Source organism: Cotesia glomerata, linkage group LG3 (genome assembly GCF_020080835.1).
Source record: "Cotesia glomerata isolate CgM1 linkage group LG3, MPM_Cglom_v2.3, whole genome shotgun sequence".
Classification (NCBI taxonomy): domain Eukaryota; kingdom Metazoa; phylum Arthropoda; class Insecta; order Hymenoptera; family Braconidae; genus Cotesia; species Cotesia glomerata.
In genome coordinates, this window is record NC_058160.1 from 6,124,317 (window position 1) to 6,150,123 (window position 25,807).

Below are 25,807 nucleotides of genomic sequence, written 5' to 3' on the forward strand. Positions count from 1 at the left end.
ATCCGATTTCAAATTCAATGTTTATAATGCAAACTAAACCATTAATTCATGTTCGCAACTTATCAAAGGGAGAATAATCCATAAGCGACTGGAACAAAATACGGAAAGCGTTTGGTTGCAAAAAGGAGATTAAAAGATAGACAGATTACTGCTAGGAAATGGTCTGGAGATTCGCACCTGTATGAGGTCCAGGGTTCGTAGGTGGACGTGGCGAAAGGTCGTAGCGATTGGCCGTACGCGTACGCGCTACTATCGATTTTCAAAGCAGCATTCTACCTAAATGCGCTCCAGTTCGTCGACGCCGCTACAACCAACGTCAATAGAATTTTATCTCACAGCTCTATCTAATCTCTGTTTACTTTTTTTTTCACTTACATTTTGCATGATGATTTAATTTCAATTTGCAAATGCGTTGATTAGGATCGCATTCAACGACTTTTAGCTTCCAATCAATCCAATCGGCTTATTTTTAAGGGTCTTGAGTTTATTTTACCTTATATATGCTAATACTGATGCAGATCATTAAATTAAATGGAATCGGGAAATTCTTCCTTTGTACTGTGTCCTTTCTTCTCGACTGTATGCTCATAGCTCTCATTTTATCATTATAATAATAATGATTTATGTCTGTACTGATGGAGTAATTTTTTGAGCAAAATTCGTTTGTAGAGTATCAGATTTTTTGTTCAAGCTTATAATTGTTCGAAATATGAGATCGTATATAATTCTGTGACGACAAAGTAAAACTTGTTCGTTTTGTCTCATCTGTCGATTCATGGGAAAAAGCTCGTTTTGTCGACTATTGTATCACTGAGATACTGTCATGGAATGTTTTGCAATCAAAAGAAAAAAAAATGAAACAAAAATAATAAAGGACAAATTTTTAGTGCATTAAATTTCGGCTTTGATATTAATACAGTTAAAAAGTATCTCTTAAATTAAAAAAAAAAAAAAAAAAAAAAAAAAAACGCGACTTTTTCATTAGACTGGATAACAAATGGGATTTATGCATTTTATTCTGATTAAAAAATTTATAGAGCTCTCTGAGCTCTTAAAAAGTATGCATTGAATAATACATTTTGTCAAGTATTTGTATCACTAGATATGTAAAGTACTTTTTTTTGTTGAAAAAAATTTTCAGAAATTTATAGCGAACAGTGTCTGCTTTTTCTGAACATCAACATTTAGACCTTTATAAAGCCAGTCAATGCTTCAGTTTTATTTACGGAACTATTTCAAGCGATTTAGATTTCGTATCCTGGATGATGATAATCATGATGATGATGATGCAATATGTGCTTTTGAAGCTACTTCTATGTTTGAATTGACAATCGATGAAAAAACCCATTAGTCGTTGTCGTTACTATTATTATTGCTCTGTACACTCGATAAGAGACTTAAAGCCGAAAAAATAGGCTTTATTATTCATTGTATATTTACCGGGAAAAAGTTGTAATTTTTTAATTTCATGTCTTTTTTATCGCCATTAGTTTCATGGAGCACTTATGTGACTTTTCAGATGTCAGTTTTGGATATTTGATAAATCGTAATGTATTCTGACACTTTAGATCGTTATCGAAGTTGTTTTAGTTGATAATTCAGAGATATTGTAAATTTAACGTAAATGTGTTTTTTTATTGATTTTAAGCGATTCAAAACAACTTCCGTAACAAAATAACCGGAAAAAATATCCGCGGGTATAATGGCCGTGGCATAAAATATTCGTGGGTGTTAAAGTTGCAAAAAATAGCCGTCAACACAGAAAAAATAATTATCCCATTAAAAATTTTTTTGATGTCTTCATATATAGCCTGATATGTCCATACATAATATTTGATATTTCCTGGTATAACTGCTCATGTATGGACATATCAAACTTAATATGTTTCAATATGACTTGACAAATCTATAAATAATTTTTCGTGCAAAGGTAGTGTTAAAAATCTCCGACGGAGGGCGCGTGATCACTGATTGTTTCTTTACCAGAGAGTTAAATTTGAGATGTTAAGTTTTTAAATAAAAATCTTCGTTACTTCCCTAAATAGCATACCTGACATTGGCTATTAGTTTAATCTATTACAAAATCAATTTATGTTTAGTACGAAATATTAACTGTCGAACACATTTTTAGAAAAATTGAAAAATTATTTAATTTTTCTAATAAATAATCTGATATGGCCATATCAGAAAATTTTGTCACGGGAGTTCATAAAAAATATTTTAGAAGCAAAATTTTGAAAGATTTTTCGTATGATCAATTAAATGTTTCTTAGAAATTTTTCCTTTCTTATGAAAATGTCTCTTACAACCGCGATTTTTGATCGTTGATCTATTTATACATGTATAAAAACAGCCTCCAGTGTTTCAGCTATTAAATCGGGCATTTCAACATTCGTTCGGGTCAGGAGGATCGGAAAATATCTAGAATAGCTCGAGGTATTTATCCTGCCAGTTAAAGTCACTTCGACCCCAAAAATCTGCATATCTAGAGCTGCCTAAACATGGCTTCTGGGTGGTTAGGAATTCTCCAACAATGTTTCAAGAAATTGAAAGGTTTGACAGTGGTTTCCTATTGCTAGTTAGTACTTTAAGGATTAAATAAAATTTATTCAAAGTTTAATAATAAATTCAATCTTCACTACAGCTACAATCGGATTGTGTAATTCAATATATTATTATTATTTTATTTTTTGTAATCAAGAAGTGTGCTATCATTTAAAATGTTTTTATCGATTGATTAGGAAAGTTATACGTATTTCAGAGAGTTCTTATGATTCATTTGTTTCATTTAATACTATCGATATCGTATTTATTACAAGAATTATTTCTCAAACTGAAATATTAAACGGAACTGTTAACCCTCAAGTGGGACTAATTGTTTTCATATTGGAGCTACGTATTTAAGTATAAAAAAAGCAATTAAAATTATTGGTTAAAATAAAGATGATACGATGATGAATAAAAGTACAAAAGAAAACTTTACAATACATAGCTTTATAATAACTTCTTATTCTATTATAAAATCTCGTTGATGGTTTTCAAAATAAGTATCCAAACGAAAATAATGACCTTTTAAGGAGATTTCATAGAAATCTTACTATTGCATTCCGACGTTCTAATTAGCAAATTGTCTTACTCCATTTTAGAGAATCTTCTATTTGTACGAAAAAAACAATTAGTTCAAAATTTACTATCACTTTAAAAAACCATTTAATATCATTATTATCTAATAGATATATAATATTTAGGTTTGAATCATTTAAATAATTTATAATTCGATTATGAATACATCAAAATGTTAAAAAATCACCCTCTAAAAAATAAGGAGTTAGAAAAATTGCTAATTAGACTGTCGATTCGTTTCAACTTAAGAAGAAGGGATTCCATCAATAAAATTGAAGTATTTGTATTATTAGTGTTGTGATTTTATTTAAGTAGAAAATCTACTTCCATTTCGGCTGCCGAATAACACTTTTTTAACTTCCCGCTAAGAAAATCGACGATTTTCAAAAATCGGGGAGTTTTTGTTTTCACCCCGTTTTACGAAAATCGAAATTTCATCGAATCTCGACGTTTCGAGGTCCTAGGAAGCTTTCCTGACTGTTCCCGCGATGGTGTATGTATGTATGTATGTATGTATGTATGTATGTATGTATGTATGTATGTATGTATGTATGTATGTATGTATGTGTGTGTGTGTGCGTGCGTGTGCGTGTGTGTGTGTGTGTGTGTGTGTGTGTGTGTGTGTGTGTGTGTGTGTGTGTGTGTGTGTGTGTGTGTGTGTGTGTGTGTGTGGATGTATGTAAACCTCTCATAACTTTTGAACGGCTTGACCGATTTGATCGCGGTTGGTGCCATTCGAAAGGGCTTGACTGAACTTAGATTTTGAATATACTTTGGAACGATTCGAACCGGTAGATTTTGAGAAATCGCAAAAAAAAATTTTTCAAATGGGGTTTTCTTGGAATAACTTTTAAACGGCTTCACCGATCAATTCCAAAAACTAATTAGCTCTTAACATTAAAAAACCACGTCCATCGCCGCCAGTCTGTCAAAATCGGTTGATTCGTTCGTGAATTATCGTTGACGAAAGAAAACCGAAAAGGGTGTTTTTTTAGAATTACTCCGAAATTTTTCGTTCTATCAATTTTGATTTGAAGATTCTTCATGAAGCTTAAAAAACTGCGTCGAATGCCACCAACCGCGTGAAAATCGGTTCATTCATTCAAAAGTTATTGCGATTTGAAAATTCAAAAAATAGTGTTTTATCAAACTTTTGAGCTCGAAGAGCTCAAAAGCATAGAAAAGCTATCTTTTTGAGCTCGGAGAGCTCAAAACAACACACAAATTGTATTTATGAACTCGAAGAGCTCAAAAACGTCATAAGTGCAATTTCAATCGTTTAGGTATAGAATTGGCGGGAAGTTGCAGGGATGGCCTTCAGGGTCAACCGTTTTCCTAATTTTTTTTAGTTATAATTGAACGACATTAAATTATACTAGACATTTTCAAAAGACTTCACTCTACATTGTAAAAAATTTGCGGAGTGAACGCGGAGTGAATGAAGAGTGAATGATTTTTAATTGATTCACTCCCAGCGGGAGTGATATTTACTCCGAGAAGGAGTTAATTTTTATTAATAATAAAATTCACTCCGCATTCACTCCCAAAATAAATGAATTTAGAAATAAATAAATTTTTGTAAAGAAAATATTTTTATAAACCTTTTTTATATTTAATTATTAAAAATTTAATTTATTATTTTTAATAATATTTCATTTTAATTCTTATTATAATGTTTTTATTTATTTTTTTTTATAAATTAACTATAATTAAAAATTGTCAAAAAAAAATATGTAGATATATATATACTAGCGGACCCGATAGACGTCATGTACACACGTCTTAAATTTAGAAATTTTAGGAATGAGCTTGTATAGTTAAAAACATCATTAGTTAACAATATGCAATGGGCATTCTTCAATAATTAACATTTTCGTAAATATAAGCCCATTCTGATTTTATAATCATCAAGAGCTTTCATTTGAGTACCCACATGCATTTTTGATATATTTTATATATTTATATATTTCACAAATACCATATATATATAAAATGTTATGTAGGTACTCAAATGAAAGAACTCGATGAGTATAACATCGGTATGAACTTATATCTTTCAAAACTTCAATAATTAAGAAATGACATTGTATCTTGTCAACTAATGATATTTTTAAAGATATAAGCTCATCCCGATGTTATACTCATCAAGACCTTTCATTTGAGTACCCACATCAATTTTTCATATAGTTTATATATATATATGAAAAATATATCAAAAATGCATGTGGGTACTCAAATGAAAGCTCTTGATGAGTGTAACATCGGAATGAGCTTATATCGTTAAAAACATCATTAGTTAACAAAATACATTATCATTCGTTAATTATGAACATTTTCATAAATATAAGTCCATTATGATTTTATACTCATCGAGACCTTTCATTTGAGTACCCACATGAATTTTTTCATATATCTTATATATATGATATTTATAAAAAATATGAAAAGTGCATGTGGGTAGTCAAGGTCAACAACAATTTATAAATAAAAAATCTATTAAATAAACATTTTCTCGTGGACTGAGTTGTGAATCTAAACCATTCTGGAATTCACCGGAAGACACACAAAAAATTTCATTAAAATCGGTCCAGCCGTTTAGGAGGAGTTCAGTGACAAACACACGCACAGAAGAAATATATATATAAAGATTAATTTTGAGATTTTTTTTGTAGAACGAAAATTCATCCTTATTTTATTTATTTTAAAAACTCCGAACGCGGATGTTTTTCGGAGTGAAATTCGAAATCACTCTGAAATCACTCCGCAAATAAAAACTCTCGATTCACTTCCTACGCGGAGTGATTAATTACTTCACTCCGGAACTCCGAGTGATGGAAGTGAAATTCACTTCCGATTCACTCCGGATTTTTTACAGTGTATCAACGAAACAGATTAAAAAAAAAAAAAAATTGATATAATTAATGAATTTTTCTGCGATATCAGGTTTTTAAAGTTTCAGATTATATACTTCACAGGTTTTTTTTCTGACTATTTTGGTTAGGTGTTTTATGTTTTTATCGAATTTTCTTATGTAACCATATAAAGACATACAATACCATTCCAGAAAGTTTTTTTACGAGTTGACTCGTTTAAGGAAATAGAAGTTTTGTATTTTTTTTTTTACAAATCTGATGAAAAAATTGACTTAATTCAAGGAAAATATATTTAAATTGAACCAAGAAGATCATTTCAAAGAGCTTGATCATCTTGAATCAAGTAGAAAAATTTTTAAATCGAGTAAAATTTTATTAGACTAAGAAAAATTTCTTAATTCAAGAACTGTTCTTCTTGATTCAAGATCAATTTCTTCAAAATTAATTTTTTGGTTTAGTATTTTTCTTTTTCAATAAACTGATTTTTTTAATGAATAAAACTGTTATGAAACCATCGGTTTGACAGATGACATACGCAATAATATTCCATTGAATATGATATCAAACTGTGCTTTAAACCCGTGTACTATAAATACCAGTATTATGGAAAAAACAGTATTTATATGTGATGAACTGATGAAAAAACGCATCTGTTGTTAAAGCGATATTGACTCGGAAAAGTGGGAAGTTTTGTTACTATGGTAGTATGGGATATTTCATGCCAACCTATCCAGTTAAACATTTTCACCCTCTTCGATTCGCTCGGCAAATTTTTTACCGTAATACCTTTGCTTAAAAAGTTCTCACGAATTTTCCCACTAAATCTTTCGACAAATTCGCTTTTACAAAAAAAGAAAAAAAATTACACTTTTTCCGAGGCTTAAGAAACATTTTAGAAATTAAAGAATAATTCAATAATCATTTTCATTCACTAAGTTCGAACATTAATTGCATCAAGAAAAAAAAATCGTTAAATTGTAGGCAATTTTTTTTATAGTTCAATATCGTTGAGGGAAAAAAACCGTCTGGTAAATATATATTGAGCTATGAGTTATGAGACTCCTCGTAAAGTACCAGTTTGGTAATGAAAATTATAATTTTATAGACCCGTTACCCACAAAATAAATATTTCAGAACTAAAGTAAACTTGAGCAGATTTACATAATGTCTGCGGTTTAAATCCGTTAGCACGAAAAAATTATGATAAAAATATTGTTTTATCTGTCCACAAAAGTTATCTAATAATCTCGGAAGCTACTGAATAAAAAGCCTTAAATTAAAGTATGCCACTAGTACGAAATAAACTTTTATAATATTCCTGTACGTCGGATTCGATGCTATGAATAGATAGAGAGATATCGGTAATTTCCGGATCGATTTTCGGGTGAAAAAATTTTATGTTTTTCGTCTGATCGGATTGGATTTGAACTTGTTGATCTGTTTTTACATTTCAATTGAAATTTTATACTGAATAAAGTATTCAATGTTATTGGAGGTCAATGTTCACGTTGAAAATTAACTTCTTTGTTTTCATTCTGCAAAGATAAATAAATATATTTGCATTACATAGAAATTTTTGGACTTTCTTTTTATCGCAAACTAAAAAAAAACTTTTTCTTGATTCAAGAGAAAAACTCATGAACCAAGAAAATTATTCTGAAGAGTTTAATAATCTTGAATTAAGCAAAAACATTTTTAAGCAAAGAATTTTTTTTTAGTTTGAGTGAATTTTATTTGCTTCAAAAATTTTTCGTCTTGATTCGAGACGATAAAATTTTTCAAAATATTTTTTTTGGTTCTAGACTTTTTCTTTTGAATCTTAATTTTTTTCCAAAAATTTTTTCTTCAAAAATTAGATTATATCAATTATTACTAATAGTCTATTTATTATCTTTGGTTAGAAATTAATATTGTTGTTAGTCTTATAAATTCTGATCAATCTTTTATATTTTATGAAATATATAATCGATCTTATACAAGAATAGTTTAGAGGAAGCTTTATTTTAATTTTAATCAAATTAAGTAAAATATTTTCTGCTAATTTTTGAGAATTTAAGTGAATAGAAATATTTTTTTTTAATTTCAAAAAAATTGGTTGTATAATGTACTTTAAAAATTTATAATTCAAAATTAATAAATATTATTTTTGTTCTGAAATGTAGCTTGGGGAAAAAAATATTTTTAAAAAATCGTTTTCTCAGGTGTTAAATTAAAATTCTTATTTCTTTAAAAGATCGGCATTATTTATTAGTTTTATTAAACATCTTAAGGAAATGAAATAATTAATATTCTTTCTTTTATTTTTTTAAGAACGAAGTTTTCTTCATGCCTTCTGTCATTAATAAGTAGCATTTATTGATCACTTCCAAAGTGTAATAGCCGATAAGTCAATGATTTTAAATGTCATCAACTATATTCAGAGCCGTTGTCATCGTAACGTCAACGTCAATAAATTGAAAATAAAGTCAATTACGTAAAACTGGTGCTATTTGGAGACTCTTGTAATAATTGATTGCATTTAATGAAACTTATTGTTCACAAAAGCAGCTTATGCGGTTAGAAGAAATAATTTGCTTTACAACAGCAGACAAGAAGTCTATAAGTGTAATATTCCTAGGATCCTGTTATCTTTACCGTCTAAGACTGTTGCATACCCAAATAAGCTCTGATGAATAATTTATCAGTTTATCTGAAAAAGCATCATTCTATTGCAATGCAGGAAAAGCACTTAACACCATTCCAAAAGATAATCTTTTAATTTAATTATTCTCGTAGATTCCACTGTCAAATTTATTGTCATTAATTATTCAAAGTATCCCGGACGGGGTGAAATATTAAATATATTTAATGGAAGGTTCGCATTCACCATACGATAGTCAATATGAAATTTTAATCGGATGGAAAAATAGACGCCTCTTTCACATTTAAAAAAGTAATGAGTATCATAAGTGTTGAATGTTCTGGTGATTAAATAAACACGAGATTTGACATTCGCTCAGTCTATGCGCTGCATTTAGAAAATAATTTCATCAGTTATTTTCGACTTTAATTGTCGAAAGAATAAAAAAATTATAAGGGATGGGAATCTATTAACTAATTGCTGGAGTAATACGTAAACTATTGATTACTTCAGGAGACTTATCGCCAGCAATGAATATATTCAGCTAATTACTGTTGGATAATACCATAATTTTTATTTTATTCAACACATAAAATAGAAACTCATTAAATTGGATGTTCACTTGGTATAATACTTTTTACGCCGACATTTAGATTACAATGATGTTCATTTATATGTATTTGGTTGTAATTACACTAGGAAGAATTCACAAAAGTGTGTTTTGACAATCGAATGCAATCACAAAAAAAATTGAATTTATAAATGTTTTAAACTGATAAAAATGAGCATATGAGATAACTAATTTCATAGAAATGAAAAATAGAGTTAATTTTTCCATCACAATCATCAAAATTACGCGCTTTAATATTGCGTTAAACTAGTTAACTTACAGAAATCTTGTAGATGTGAGAAATTTATGCATGTATCGCTCCAATTAAATCTTGTAAAAATAGAATCCAACGTCGGCACTCGCACTCAGGCTCTACGAAATTTAATTAACTTGGATTGAGTTATTTCTTACCGAGATTGCAAGAATTGTAAAAAAAACATTTTTACAAAAATTAATTTCGAGATTTCGAACTTTTAGTTGATTTTTGTTTTAATGAATTTTTTTCATAATTCTTGACGTTAATATACTTCGAAATTTCGAGAATCCATTTAAAATAGCGTGCAAATACTAAACACTCATTAATTAATGAGTAAATGCTTTTAGAACAAGTCAAAAGAGGTAGACAAATACAGAGAATTTATCTCGGTCTAGTATGGTATTTCAATAATATTCAACACATATTAATGTCGAGACGTGAGATTAATTAGAAATTGATGTCACAGATCAAAGTTTCTACATCAATACATTTCACCTTCATCGCATATCAAAACCATTACTCTATATGAACATTCAAAGGAACAAAGTAAAGCAGTAGACAACCAGTATATATATAGCTTCAACAACCAGTATATATATATCTTCAACAACCAGTATATATATATATATATATATATATATATAGCTTCTCGGTTCTAAATTATTCAATTACATTTCAAACTTAATGAGCATAGTTCTACGTACTAGTTTCCAAGATCTTATTTATCCAATAACGCTGCACGGAAATAATTTTATTGTTGTAAAGTTATTCAATATATATATATCATACATGTTAATAATTGTTGCAACTAAACTAATTAACATCAGTACTTAAAAATTTTAAAAAGGTTCCATAGTCGTTTCCTGAAGAAACTTATTAAGCTATATAATTCTTTTTTTTAACTTAAAAAAAAATTAACTTGAATCAAGTAAATAATTTTAAAGAACTTCTTCTTGATTTGAGTAGAAAAATTCTTAAACTAATAAATTTTTCTTGATTTAAAACAACATATCAAATTAATTTAGTACTCTTTTTAAGTAATTAATTTTTGAGATTGCATTTTATACACGTCGAAGTATGGGAAGCCGATAAAGTTGTATGAAATCGTTCGAAGTGCTTGCACGATAAAATAGAAATCATACTAACCTTATCGGCTCTTTACACCTCGACGTGTATAAGAAGCGATTTCAAAAATTAATTACTCAGAAACGGTGCGATCAATAGACTTGAAATTTTTATTGTATACAGTTTGTATATTTATCTCTCAATATTGACAACTTCATGAGGTTGGTATTATAAAAAAATTTTTTATATGGCCATATACAGCCTGGTTTAATTATTTATAGCTATATTAGACTATATATGCAAATAAAATAATAATTAATTATAATTTTTCAATTTTTTATTTTTTCAAGCTTAACTTTCTTATCAAAAAACGACTTACCAACTATGCGATGCGCCCTCTGTCAGAGATTTTCAATACTATCTTTAGTCGAAAAATTACACAGCAACCCATGTAGAAGTCCCCAGAGTTGAACGACGGGACCAAGCTTGCGCCAACACTGGGACGCCAGGCCTGGCGTCCCAGACTTGGGCCAAGGCTGGGTTAACTAGCCTCGGCCGTCCAATGGCACGCCAGGCTTGGGCCAAGACTGGCTCACCTAGCTCTGGCCATTTGATGGTGCGCCAGACTTGGGCAAAGGATGGGTAACGTAGTCTTAGCCATTCAATGGAAAATCCAAAGTTAAATAATCATTAAGTAATATAATTTTTAACAGTAAATATTTTTTGTTTAACGAATATTTGTTAGCAAACGCTAAAAAATTGAAAACTTATTATTTATTCAAAATAATTGCATATCGTCAAAATTGATATAGTCTTAAAAAATTAAAATATAATAATTTACGGTTGAATGTTTAATATTGATAATTTTAAACATTAAAATTTATAATAAATAATAAGATATTAAAAATGTACAGAATGATTTACAAAGTCTAAAGTAATATAAGAACTTGACTCTTGCATTTTTTTACCTAATAAACATTTGTAAAAAATAGTTAATTTTCATCAAAACACAATATTAAATATCATAAATTACATAAATAATAAACCTTCACACTTCGTCAACTTATAGATTTAGTTTATGAGAATAATGAGATGTATTTCAACATATCGGTCGTACTGTGTAGGGGTTAGTTATCGGTCTAGCAAGCGCGCGGCTCGGGTTCGAATCTTGGTTAGGACAGATGCGAATTTCACTTTATTTCTACAATTTGCGAAAATTAGGTTTAAATTATTAATATTTAAGCGGTCTGAATTTTCGTTAGCTCTACATCAGAAATAAAATTTTAAAAGTTTTTGAAAATTAACTATGGCTCAGCCCTGGCAACTATGCTTGACCCAGCCATGGCAACCAAGCTCGGCCCAGTCATGGAAACCAACCGGTGGCCCCATGTTATCATTCCAGACTTCCACCAATGCTGGGCCAACTCTGGCTTACAAGCTTGGGCCAGAGTTTAACAGAGTTGGGCCAAGCCTGGGCCTGTTGTTCTTTCCTATATGGGAAAACCTAAGTATGTTGTTTTAACACACATGATGTGTGTTCCATATTTAACGCCGTAAACGAACTATACTTTTTTGTAGTCACTTTTTACACGTTTTATGGTGTGTTAAAATTCTATAGTTTGCTTATGCCGTCAAAGCATAATTCACACTTGATGTGTGTTAAAATAACACACTTGGTTTTGGAGTGTACATATGGTCATATCAAATTTTTTGATTTTTTAATGTCCGGCGGCCGTATCAGAAAATTTTTAAACCTACTTTTTCATAAAACTTTATTATAACTGATTAAATATTCAAGCAGATTTTTTGAATAAACCAACTTTTAATAAAAACTTCAATCTTACTACAAATGAATATTATATGAATTCAAGAATATCAAAAATATGTTGACTTGAAAGAAAATTTTTTGACTCAACATTCAAAATTTAAGAAACTTTCATAATACAAAAAAAAACGTCAATGTGTTCCGCTGCTATATCAAAAATTTTTCTCTTGAACCCAAAACATTTATTTCCACTCAAAAATTCTTCTTTTATCTTTATAGAGGAAAATAGAAGTAGATTTTATTTAATAAAATGAAGTAATTTATAAACTTAATAACTTGGAAGGTGTATTTTATTAAAAAATTCATTAATATCAAAATGAATATTTGATTTATAATGAATTTAGTAATTTTTTAAGCACCAATGTTAGAGCGAACCAGAATATCTTTTTTCAGGTGAGAAAATTACTTAATGAGCATTAGTTCGTGCTTAGTATATACTAAAAATTATTTCGCTCCATATGAGAAGCTTAATATCCGTAAAGTTTTCTAAATTAATTGTTATATCTTTATTAATAACAAAACCGTAGACTGAAATATTTTTAACACAAACAAAGTAATTATAATAACCAACAATCGTTATATATAGAGGAAAGAGGGGTGAATCGGGGTACTGAAGGAAATACTAAATTTTTGGGAGGTCAAATGCGATGAATCTATTTTTTTTTTAAATTATCTTCAGAATAAATATTGATAGTTTTTAATTGTCAATTGTTCGTATATATTAAGAAGCTTATAACACAAATATTTTTTTACAAAATTTTCGGGGTAATCCATTTTGTCCTTTTTTCCCCAAATGTATATTAAATAGTATTTTCAAGATCTTTCATAATTTTATCTTGATAAATAGATAACATTTCATCAAGACAAGTTTTTTTCTTTATAACTATATATTACTACTATTTAACTGGAAAATTTAACTTACTACAAATAAGACATGAAATCATAAAAAAGACGAGTAAAGTTACTAGAAGATGCTTGATATTATTAATGAAATGTTATCTGAATTTCACTGACATACAAATAGGCAAAAAAAAAGTTTTTACTTTCACAACTACATAATGGGATGAGCCAAAAAAAATAACTTATAGAATTTATGGCTTGGAAAGGACCTATATACATAGAAAAAAATGTTTCCACTTGGAAAAAATTTTAGCTCAATTTTAAAAGGTGTTGCTAGCCATTTAAAATTTCCCATTTAAATAACATGTAAAAATTTTTTTTTTTTTATTTAAACTTCAATAACTTTAAAACCGTTTAAGATATAAAGTTTTTATTAGCATATTTTTATAGAGCATTAAATTTCCTTAAAAAAAGTTGATGGCGTGTAACTTCGAAACTCAATAATTCGCATACTTACAGGTCATTAAATTTTGAGAAAAAAAATTCAGCTTTGAGGTTTTATCCTAATTATAATTTACTTTAGTAAAATAATAATATTATCAGTATTAACTCATATATTTTGCTCTGACAAATAAGTTTATTTGACAAAAACTTTTTATTTCTACTGTGTAATTTAGTGGTGAAACGGAATAAATGATCCGTGATAACCACTCGTAATTTGAATACCATTGAAACTCTTCATTTAGTTAAATTTACCTAAAATTTATTTATGTTATTTGGCGAATAATTCAAATAATATGAAAGTAACTTTCAATCAACAATAGACATAAAAATTTTCTAAATACGAAAAATTTTCATAAAAATCTATCATAACATTTTTTAAAAATGAATAATTGTTTTTTAAGAAAAACACACTTTTCAAACAATCATCTATAGAGTAACGAAATTTTTAATTTTGGAGTTGTTAAGGGTAAATTTGATAGCCAAAAAATTTAAATTCTTTATTCAAAACTCTTTAATAATACTTAATGACTTGGGATTTCCCGATTTATGGCCATCCGGTAATAACACTAATCTCAGTGCTCAATCAATGATATGACCGATAGTAAAATTTAATCATCAATTTTATCATTTATCGCACTCTCCTAAAATATTTTATTAAAATTCTATTGTCGAATATTTGTTTTTTAACTATTTTTTAACAAAAATTAAATAAATTGCGAGATTATCATGAGATCGGAATTATAGATTAATACCGATAGCCGACAAAGAAATCACTGTTATCCACATGGAATATTCAACACCGCCTCAGTCGCTGAGTATCAGCTCATCTGTAGATAATCAAGTACCAACATCGTATCATTTGTTAATAGATACTTTCCATTCATGTTAAAAGTCAATAGTAATTTAAATTATCCATGCATGTAAAACCGCTGAAGCATTCTATTAAATTTAACGCATTCATTGAAGTTTTTCACCTGTATAAAATTAAAAAAAAAATAGGTTTCAAGTTTAAAATTTGAAAAATTACCCTCATTTGTATCATTACATCATGGTTTTCCTTTATTATCACGCATTTCAAATTTGTCTTTTGACGCGACAAACCGTATAGTATGGTGTACTATGGAATATCTTTGAATGTAAATAAAATATATTAATAAATATCGCATTTTTTAAGAGATTATCATAAAAAAGTGATGCAATTCATCGATGGTAGCATTCTTAACTTATTTTATCTTAAATATAAATCATCCAGACTGTACTGCATGATAATAACATATCAGTGTATTAGTAAATCGATTCCACGCACGTACTGTTTGATGTACTGTCTGATCGTTTATCTTAGAACGAGTGTTATCTCTCATAAAGGACACTGCTGATAACAACCAAGAATCTAAAAATTTTTGTATCATATTTTATCACCAAGTAGCAATATTTGCTGTAATTAATGTTAATGTTTTTATTAAATACTGTTGCTCTTACTTGTGCAATCATGAGGGAAGTTAAATGTTGATATTGATTTTTATTGATAAATAAGAAAAATTATTATCTTCAATGACATTTGACTTACAATTTTACTTAATTATTTATTTATAATTTATTATGTACTAAGTTTTAGTACATGAAATGGTAAGTTACAATTTGATTGAATTTTTCTTGAATTTTGTATTAAATCCTTTCATATATCGAAAAATCTAAATATGCCTTATGAAATTATGCTAGAGATAGAATTTTTTTATTCATCATAAAAATGGGAGAGTGAGGAAAGAATAAATGTTGAAAATCGAAAAATTATTTTTTTTTTATGTAGAATTAATTATTAGACTTCCTTGAAATAAATTAGAAATCGGTTAAAACTGAATATCATATCGAAAAAAATGAATCTAAAAATTTGATATGATACATCATATGTAAAAAATAAATAATTTATACAAACTTTCACGAAAGCATGTAAAACTATCTTTGTAGTAGGTCAAATAGGGTAGAACCACCGTTTTTGGATACCTTAGTGCTAGTTTTGGACACTTGGAAATTCAATGATTGTGCAGAAAATTGTAATCTTAAAAAAAAATTTTCATAGAAGTTTTAAACGCTTACATTCACATAAACAGAATTTATGATGCTATTATGTTTATGAATTATTTATACAATAAATTGGACATCAAATATTAAAAAACGGTATACTGTCCACAAACGGTGCTTCTACCCTATGTCAAAATTTTGCAAAATATGCAAGGACTTGTAAAATGTTTACAAGAGAATGAAAAATTAGAGAAATTACTTTCCATTATTAATATTAGTTGGAACCGTGCTCTATTCTAAATTTCACTGAGAATAAAAAATACATTTATCAACATGAATATAAATTTTTTCACTTCATTTTGCCTGTAACTTAAAAAAAAAAATATCTTTGATAATTGTAAAAGTTATCGTTTACTTTAAGAATATTGCAAATATTATTAGCTAATTATTGCAAATATTATTAGTTATACCCGAGGAAATTTGACCAATACGCAGAGAAAAAAATCATTGTAAGTTTATTTGTATCTAATGTATTACATCCCATACACTTATCATACACAACTCTTACTTTACTACTGAGCAGAAATTAACATCACCTTATATAAAATTAAAATCACTTTTTTTTTTTCATTTAATGGAGCGATATCACAATGAATTTTTAAATAATACTTAATCAATTTCTATACCGTTTAACAAACGAAAACTTTGCACTACCTCTCGCCACCTATTGATTGTCGTACAACTATTTATTTAACGCATCAATGAAACTTGAAAAAAGTAATATTTTTATTTTTCTTCCTTATTTGTCTAAGAACCTAGCAATAGCAAAAAATCGAGCAATTTTTCAGTTTTCATAAGAAATATTTACATATTCCAAACAAAAAATAATCAAAAATACACATATAATTATTTTAATAATGTTTAAACAGTTTCCTAATTATTGTAACATTAATATTTCTCAATCTATGAAAAATTATCTGATAAAAAAATCCACTCATGTCAGTTAACATTATGTTAATTTTGTAAAGTTATAATTATGATTTAAATAATAGTTTATTATTTTGTTGAGATGCTTGTAAGAGCATGAATAATTTTGAACAACCGAGGACCCATAAATAAGCATATAAAAAAACATTGCAATAAATTTGATTAATTCATACCTTATTTAGAAAATAGTTCGACACCGTTTTCCAACTTTTACCATACTAGGGGGACAGCGAACGGGCACATTGATGATTGTACTTTCAACAGTCTCTATATGTTCATTAAAAGGTATAAATTTTTTAGTCAACACTTCAGTTGGTAACTCTAATTCAGTTTTAGAATTATTAGAACTATTATTATTGTTATTATTCGTATCAGTCATTGCCAATGATAGTAAAAATAATAACAAAGTAAAAATAAAAATATGATTTATTTGCATTCTGTGACACATTCTAAGAGACTTATATTCACTTGACTGAATTAAAGAAAAGAGTTGGTCAACACATATACGGTCGTTCCCCTCCATTAGGTATCTTTTGTCGCAATGCGCATATATATACTTCAATACACTAGCAGAGCGATTTTATCATTGAGGTAGATACGAGAATTATTCGTATTTTTGTCGAGGTACAAATAGATGATGAGAGTATCAATGAATATGTGAATGGTTTTATGAAAAAAAAATTATTTTTCAGTGTTTCGTGTTATTTTATTCAAAAATGTACTTTATTCTGGTGTTAAGAATAATTTTTTATAGTGTAATTGAAAAATTCTCCAGAGATTTATTCAATAATGGTTTGAAGGAAGTAATAATTTTATCATACAAATTGGATTCAATTCATTACCATCATGTTTCATTTACGACCCTTCTATATTAATATTTACATATATGTCACTTTTTCGATGAGCTTTATCATTTCTGATTATAGCAGCTTTAAATAGAGGAGATTTACTAATTCGTTTGAATAACTTTGTAATTTTTATACTAAAGTGTGTAAATTACCCATTTTACAATGTAAAATCATTAACGAATAAATTTTAGTTTTAAGTTTAGTTAAGACATACCTTCAATTTTGAAATTATATTTATTGAGAAGTCTTATTATATGATAAAAAAGTAGTTCTTGGATCAAGTACTGTTACTCCGGCTAATTCGATATAATTATAAGAGTTGTTAATAAGTGAATTTATAGTGAATGTACAGTAACAAGCAATAACGTCTTAATCAATATTTTTTTATGGATATTTTTTGACAGTGTACTATAAAAATTATCACTTAGAATAAATATAGTTCAACTATAAAAAAATCGACAAAAAAATTAAGGAAACATCAACTAATAATGTTAAATTAACAAAATTTTTCCAACTTAAATTAATTTTCAGCTCAAAAAAAAAGTTACTCATTAAAAAAAAAAAAATTCTCTAAGGAGTATATTTTTATTACTTATACCCTCGTATGTCTTCACGTTTACTTTATAAACTTGTTGAGTATTTTAAAAATAAATGAAAGAGTAAATGTATCGGATATTAATTTATGACCAACGACCATTTGCAGATATAGGTACAACATAATAATCGTTACACCAATCAACATTCATTTTTAATATGATAATTCAAAATTACTACTGTAGCAATCATTGATTTTTATTTATTGTTTAAATGTCACAATTTAAAGTTTGCAAGATTTAACTGACTCTATATCCATCCATTTCATTACTAACTTGACATCCTTCAAACAATTACTTAGGCGTATCTGAAAAAAAATTAACTGTTTTTTCACTTCGGAAAATTAAAATAAAAAAAAAGTTCTAATATTTTTTTGAATTGATTTTTGATAAAAATTTAGTTCAATATACCATATCAGTTCTCGACACTGCCCGTGTTCATCCATAACTTCTCCAGATGGGCATCCTTGTCTGTGTTTCATACGACGTGGCAAGCCAATGACTTCTCGTCCTTCTTCTGGAATATTACTAAGATCCAATGAATCGACTTTCGTATTATTTGAAATATTTTTAACACCTGTTTCGCCAGATTCTGAAGACTCCGAACTGCCAGAGTTATCGGAAGATTCTGTTGTTTTTGGTGATGATGATGATGATAACTCTTCATTTGAAACTGACGAGTCGCTAGCCTTCACATTGATATGACAAACATACAAAAAACATAGTAAAATTATTAGTTGTGATCGCCGAAACAATGCCATTTTGCGGGTTATGTAAAATAAAGTTCGTAGATTAAAGAGCAAATGAGAGAACTTTTATCTTCGAGTAATGAAAACTGTATGATTATGATAGTAAGATGAGTGATCCATTAAGAATCTATGTTGAAAAATATCCCCCTTTTTTTAGTTATATAACTAAGTCATCTTAGCTCATCACTTTAGAATTTATTTTGATCTCAATAAACTAATGTTTTTCATTTGCTGTAAATTAGTTGAATCAATAGATAATTTTATTTATCAATTTGAAATAAATGATAATAAAATAATTTGATTCTTTAATGTAATAATAAAATTCAGATCCAAAAATATAATCCGTTTTTCATTTTCATTTGTTAGAACAAGTTGCTGTTGAAATCGATTCTGAAAAAGCGTTGGGAAAATTCAAATAAAGATTACAGGCCTCATAAGATTATTTTTATTTTTTCATAAAAATTTTTATCACATATATAATTATAAATTAAATAATAATATAGTGGAGGATAAAAATTTTTTAATGTTAAAAAAATGTATAAGTATATTATAAAAATTATTCTACGCGTAATTCTCCTTCATAAAAAGAATTTTTATCAAAATATATATTGAAATATTAAAAATTATATCAAAAACATATGAAAATTTATTTTTTTAAACTACAATATTTCGAATATAAATTTAATTATATTAAAAATGATTTTTATACATATTGTTCTTAATACGATGCAATTTTAATGAACTTCAATGTTAATCTTATTATCTTATATATGATTGTTATATTTATCTTATTTTATTTTATTTTTATATAACATCATTTATTATTTTTTATGTAAATTACTATTGTTTGTAGCCAGTTTCATGCACAGTTGAAATTTTCAACCTTATGGGACACAATTTTATAGTGTTTTTTTACCGGGAAATAAATTGAAAATTAAAATATTTCATATTATTTCAAATATTATTAACACATTTTGAATCTATTTTTGATATAGATTTTTTGCATTTGTTTCATACATTTTTTATGGGAACCATCTTCTCAATACCATCGTCATTGTAAAGACCAAATCTCAATTTATAGGCTTACTCTATGTTATAATCATTTAAGACAAAAAACAGAAATTTTCATTCCTTATTTATTTTTTTTTAAATTTAAAATATAAAAAATTTTAATGAATAATAGATTAAAAATTTTTTAAGTAAAGCTCAATTGACATTCAGATTAAAGGAAAAATTTCATTTAGATATGTAACAGTTAAAGTTAAATTATATATGTATCCGTAAGAATATCAAAACTTCGTCTTCTTGACTTTATTTATACGTTCCATAAATGCAATGTTTTGATTTTATAACCTTCAAAACATAGAAAGAGGTCATTTTTTTACCACATATGAATTATTCAATAGAATGAAGTGCAATTATTTATAAAACTTTAAATTAAAACTGAATTTACTGATGTTTAATTTATAGTTTTTGAAAGCTGCCATATGTCTACTATTTTTATCTTCATTGTAGCTTCATATCCACAATCGATTATCTTGCATCGAATCGTCTGGGCTTCTATGAGCTCTACTCATGGTTATATTCTGTCTTTTGTCTATATATAGACTCTTTCATGAACTTTATACTCATATATACATATACCTACCACTTTCCGACTGTCTTTAACATTGATGCTTCATTTAAAAGTTGCAACACGAACTGGTTTTTTTTTGCCTTATCTTAATTGAGATAGCATTACCCGAATCATTAAAATTATTTATATCTAGAATTTTTTTAATTAACTTGAATATTTTTTCCAATAACACTGCCAATAAGTATATTATTTTATCATAATAACTTTTCGATTCTAATTCTCATTGAAAACCATATATTACTACACTGGTAAAAAAAATTATTTGACTCAAGAGCCAAACTCTTGAACCAAGAATTCCATTTTGAAGAAAAATATTTTCTTGAGTAAAGAGTATAAATTCTTGACTCAAGAAAACTTTCTTAGATCAAGAATAATTTCTTAGCTTAAGAATTTATTCTTTTGACTCAAGAATATCATTTTCTTTAAAATGGTATTCTTGGTTCATGAGTTTGGCTCTTGAGTCAAGTCAATTTTATTATCAGTGTACCTTACACTGTAAAAAATTTGCGGAGTGAACACGGAGTGAACACGGAGTGAATGAAGGGTGAATGATTTTTAATTGATTCACTCCCAGCAAGAGTGATATTTACTCCGAGAAGGAGTTAATTTTTATTAATAATAAAATTCACTCCGCATTCACTCCCAAAATAAATGAATTTAGAAATAAATAAATTAAAATAATTTATTCGTAATGTAATTGGTCAAATATATCATCAGCATAAAAATATATATAATTCTATACTTATATTCATGCGCGCGTACATTAAATCTAGTAAAACCATATAAAATGCTCTATTTCAGATGAAGAACTTTCCAAAGATACTAAATAAAAAAAAAAAAAAAAACAGTTTATCCTAAAAAAATACCGGCGACAAAATTTTCCTTATTCTCTTAATTATATAAATTAACATTAAACAATTTTTACTACTCTGAAAATACAAATTTACATTTGTATTCTTTGCCAATAATTGTATCAGAAGAAAACAACATTTTTTTAACTTCCCGCTACGAAAATCGAAGATTTTCAAAAATCGGGAAGTTATTGTTTTCACCCCGTTTTGCAAAAACCGAGTTTTCATCAGATCTCGACGTTTGAAGGTCACAGGAAGCTTCCCTGACTATCCCCGCGAGGTTGTCACGGTGTCTGTATGTGTGTGTGTGTGTGTGTATGTGTGTGTGTGTGTGTGTGTGTGTGTGTGTGTGTGTGTGTGTGTGTGTGTGTGTGTGTGTGTGTGTGTGTGTGTGTGTGTGTGTGTGTGTGTGTGTGAAAGTATGTGAACCGCTTATAACTTTTGAATGGCTTGACCGATTTCATCGCGGTTGGTGCCATTCGAAAGGGCTTGACCAAACTTAGATTTTGAAAACTATTTGGACCGATTCAGATCAATAGATTTTGAGAAATCTTAAAAAAACTGAAAAAAAAATTTTTTTTAAATGTGATTTTTTTGGAATAACTTTTAAACGGCTTAAAGGTTCAATTCCAAAAACTAATCAGTGTTTAACCTCAAAAAACCACGTCGATCGCCACCAGTCCGGTCAAAATCGGTTGATTCGTTCGAGAGATATCGTGAACGAAAGAAAACCAAAAAAAGTGCTTTTTCGGAATAACTCCAAAATTCCTAGCGTGATCAATTCAAAATTTAAGATTCTTTGCGAGGCTTGAAAAACTGCGTCGAATGCTTCTAACCGCGTAAAAATCGGTTTATTCATTCAAAAGTTATTGCGGTTTAAAAATTCAAGAAATAGTGTCTTATCAAATCTCTATCAGACTTTTGAGCTCGAAGAGCTTTAAAGCATAGGAAAGCAATCTCTTTGAGCTCGGAGAGCTCAAAATAACCCATAAATTGTATTTTTGAGCTCGAAGAGCTCAAAAACGTCATTGGTGCAATTTTAAGCGCCTAAGTATGGAATTAGCGGGAAGTTGCAGGGATGGCCTTCAGGGTCAACCGTTTTCCTAATTTTTTGTATTAGATGTATGTATACTAGAGTGTTTCAAAAAAACACACTATTTTTTTTTTTTCGAAGTATATTGATAATTCTTCAGAGTATCCCTAATCAAAGACATTGTGAAAATCTCAGCCCTTAATATTAATGTATAGAGGTGGCTGTAATTAATTTTTTATTTCCATTTAAATAACATAGAAAAAAATTTTTTTTTAATTTTGAATTTTGCTAGTCAACAACGAAACATTTTATAGCTATGATCGATACATATTCTTGTAGTAAATTTAACGATCTACACAAATTGTCTGAATAAAAATATGCGTACGGAGAACCATTTCGGAGTTATCAGGCCTCAAACATCGAACTGTTTAAAAAAGTGATAATATTTATTTATAAATACGAAAAATCAATTTAAATCACTTCCGTGTAAAAAAAATTTGTCCTAAAATTGTCATAAACATAGGATCCTAAACGTGACACAATTTAGGACATTTTATGACAAATTTATGACACCAATCCGAAATAAAATTTAAATTTCAGTAAAATATTGTGGATATTACTCAGAAAAAAAATATTGTTAAAAATTACTTTTATGACAATTTTAGGATGCTTTCCTGAAAATTTTAGGACACTATTATGAATTTTACGACAGATTTATGACAATGTTAGGATACTCTTATGACATTTTTATAACAATTTTATGATCTTTTATGAAAATTTTATAAAAATTTTAGGACCCTTCTATGACAATTTTGGGAAACTTTTTTGACAATTTTAGGACACTTTTATGAATTTTAGTATACTTTGATGACAATTTTCTGACACTTTTGGGACACTTTTATGAATTTAAGGATACTTTTATGACAATTTTGGGATACTTTTATGACAATTTAAGGACAATTTTATCAATTTTAGGATACTTTAATGAAAATTTTAGGATACTTTTAAGACAATTTACGATACTTTTATGCCTATTTTAGGACACTTTCATGACAATTTTATGACAACTTAAAGACAACTTTAGGATACTTTTATGACAATTTTAGAACACTTTCATGTCAATTTTATAATTGTCATAAAGAGTTGTCTTAAAAGTGTCCTAAAATTGTCATAAAAGGATCCTAAAATTTTTATAAAATTTTCATAAAAGATCATAAAATTGTTATAAAAATGTCATAAGAGTATCCTAACATTGTCATAAAATCATACTAAAATTCATAATAGTGTCCTAAAATTTTCAGGAAAGTATCCTAAAATTGTCATAAAAGTAATTTTTAACAATATTTTTTTTCTGAGTAATATCCACAATATTTTACTGAAATCTAAATTTCATTTCGGATTGGTGTCATAAATTTGTCATAAAATGTCCTAAATTGTGTCACGTTTAGGATCCTAAGTTTATGACAATTTTAGGACAAATTTTTTTTACACGGAAGTGATTTAAGTTGATTTTTCGTATTTATAAATAAATATTATCACTTTTTTAAACAGTTCGATGTTTGAGGCCTGATAACTCCGAAATGGTTCTCCGTACGCATATTTTCATTCAAAAAATTTGTGTAGATCGTTAAATTTCCTACAAGAATATGTATCGATCCTAACTATAAAATGTTTCGTTGTTGACTAGCAAAATTCAAAATTAAAAAAAATTTTTTTCTATGTTATTTAAATGGAAATAAAAAATTAATTACAGCCACCTCTATACATTAAGATTAAGGGCTGAGATTTTCACAATGTCTTTGATTAGGGATACTCTGAAGAATTATCAATGTACTTCGAAAAAAAAAAAATAGTGTGCTTTTTTTGATACACTCTAATATATACACCATTGAAAATTCATTAAATTAAAGTTAAATTACAGATTATAAGCTTAAATATATAGAAGTTTTTATAAAAATACTCACTTGTAATTTTTGAATTTGTTATTATTAAAAGTCACCATGGAGTTCGACATTTTCCTCGTCTATCTAAAAGTTGTCCAGCCTTGCACCTTGAATATCGACTCGGTACTACAATAATAGCAGCTTCTTCTTTCGGACCCGATAAATTGTCAAGCGAGAATGATTCATCAGTAGTATTGTAGTAATAACCATGAAAACCAATAGAACGCGTGTATCGATGTTCATTTGAGTATAATGTATTATCTTTTATAATAGACAGAGAATCGGCACATCTGATGAATAAAGTAAAGGTGAATAATAAGTAAATATTAGTACTACAAAGATTCATGATTGTCACTTTACATGCGGATAAGTCAACACTAAACGTACTAATGAATTCATCATATATCATGTATCATATACTCGCTACTACATTGGTTGAGGTCGGCGACAAGATAACCTATTATTGTACCCTTCTTTAAGGCCCCTGATGTTGCACAATCTTTTGGTAGATATTTTTAATTCATCTTCTGTATTTATTGATAAAACCAATTATTTGAGTACAAAATTTTTTTCATTCATAACTTTTGTAATTTAATTTTTTTTTAATATGTGGAAAAATTATTTATACGGTGTATATAGTTTTTGGAGTAATTATAAATAGATCTGATCCTAGGCCTCATTTATTTATTTATTTTATTTTGTAAATTTCTAAATAATTATATACTTCAAGCATTAATGTACATAATCATAAGAAAAAAGAAAAATTTGTGACGGGCATATGATAACTTTAAAAGAAAATTTTTATACTTAAATTTAGTATCATCTAAAAGGTTTTAATGTGAATTTGTACCTTTTCATGATTTTATATATTTTTAACGTTTTCTATGAAATAAATTATTGGTAATTAATTCTGTCATAGCAATGTTATTTTTAAAATTTTTCATTTATAATTCATACGAATTTCGTAATTCTCAGCAGTCACATAGAGTGACTACAGGTTGCTTAAGTAAATGATTGTTAATAATTTTGTCTTAAGTAAAACGGGATATTATTTAAGAATCTGAAAATAATAATTTAATCGCAATAAATGAATTTATTTAAATAATTACCCTGTATGTGTATGGTATTGAAGATAAAGTGAATTAATATTAAATAATCTTAACGCTAATGTCGTCCTTCCATTTAATCAGCAACTTATTTTCGGCTTGTCAAGCTCAATTAAAAATAAAGTGGCTTTAAATTTATTTATATTCACTCAATTATAATTTCTTATCCTCTAATTCAGGTAATTTATTTTCATAATTCTCCACTGTTAATAATTTAAGAATTCTTTGAAACGAGATTTTGTCAATAGTTGAAATTTTCAGGTAACTGATAAAAACAAAAATTATTTGAATGTGAGCTACAATTTTTTAGAATCAGACGATATTCA

The 25,807-nt window shown here is 27.7% G+C and overlaps 2 protein-coding genes across 3 annotated transcripts in view; both read right to left on the bottom strand.

Annotated features, from left to right (window-relative positions):
• The window catches only part of LOC123260906 (carbonic anhydrase-related protein 10), a 43,384-nt gene extending 26,186 nt beyond the window's left edge, over positions 1 to 17,198 (bottom strand). Inside the window, exon 1 of one of the 2 annotated variants that reach the window (XM_044722283.1) lies at positions 16,896 to 17,198. The gene's annotated coding sequence lies outside the window, so the exon portion shown is untranslated. Of the gene's footprint in view, positions 1 to 10,926; positions 11,065 to 16,895 lie in introns of those variants that run through there. The other variant, XM_044722284.1, reaches the window with a different exon arrangement.
• Positions 17,199 to 18,311: 1,113 nt separating this feature from the next.
• LOC123260921 lies at positions 18,312 to 19,035 on the bottom strand. Its single transcript, XM_044722309.1, has 2 exons — positions 18,575 to 19,035; positions 18,312 to 18,471 (listed from the first exon to the last, which is right to left on the bottom strand). Coding segments are annotated over exons 1-2 (351 nt in total). The 5' UTR covers positions 18,925 to 19,035; the 3' UTR covers positions 18,312 to 18,470.
• Positions 19,036 to 25,807: the final 6,772 nt, after the last annotated feature.

Bases quoted from the DNA above. Each gene is read 5' to 3' on its own strand.
- LOC123260921 (XM_044722309.1), bottom strand. From the start codon at position 18,924: ATGGCATTGTTTCGGCGATCACAACTAATAATTTTACTATGTTTTTTG.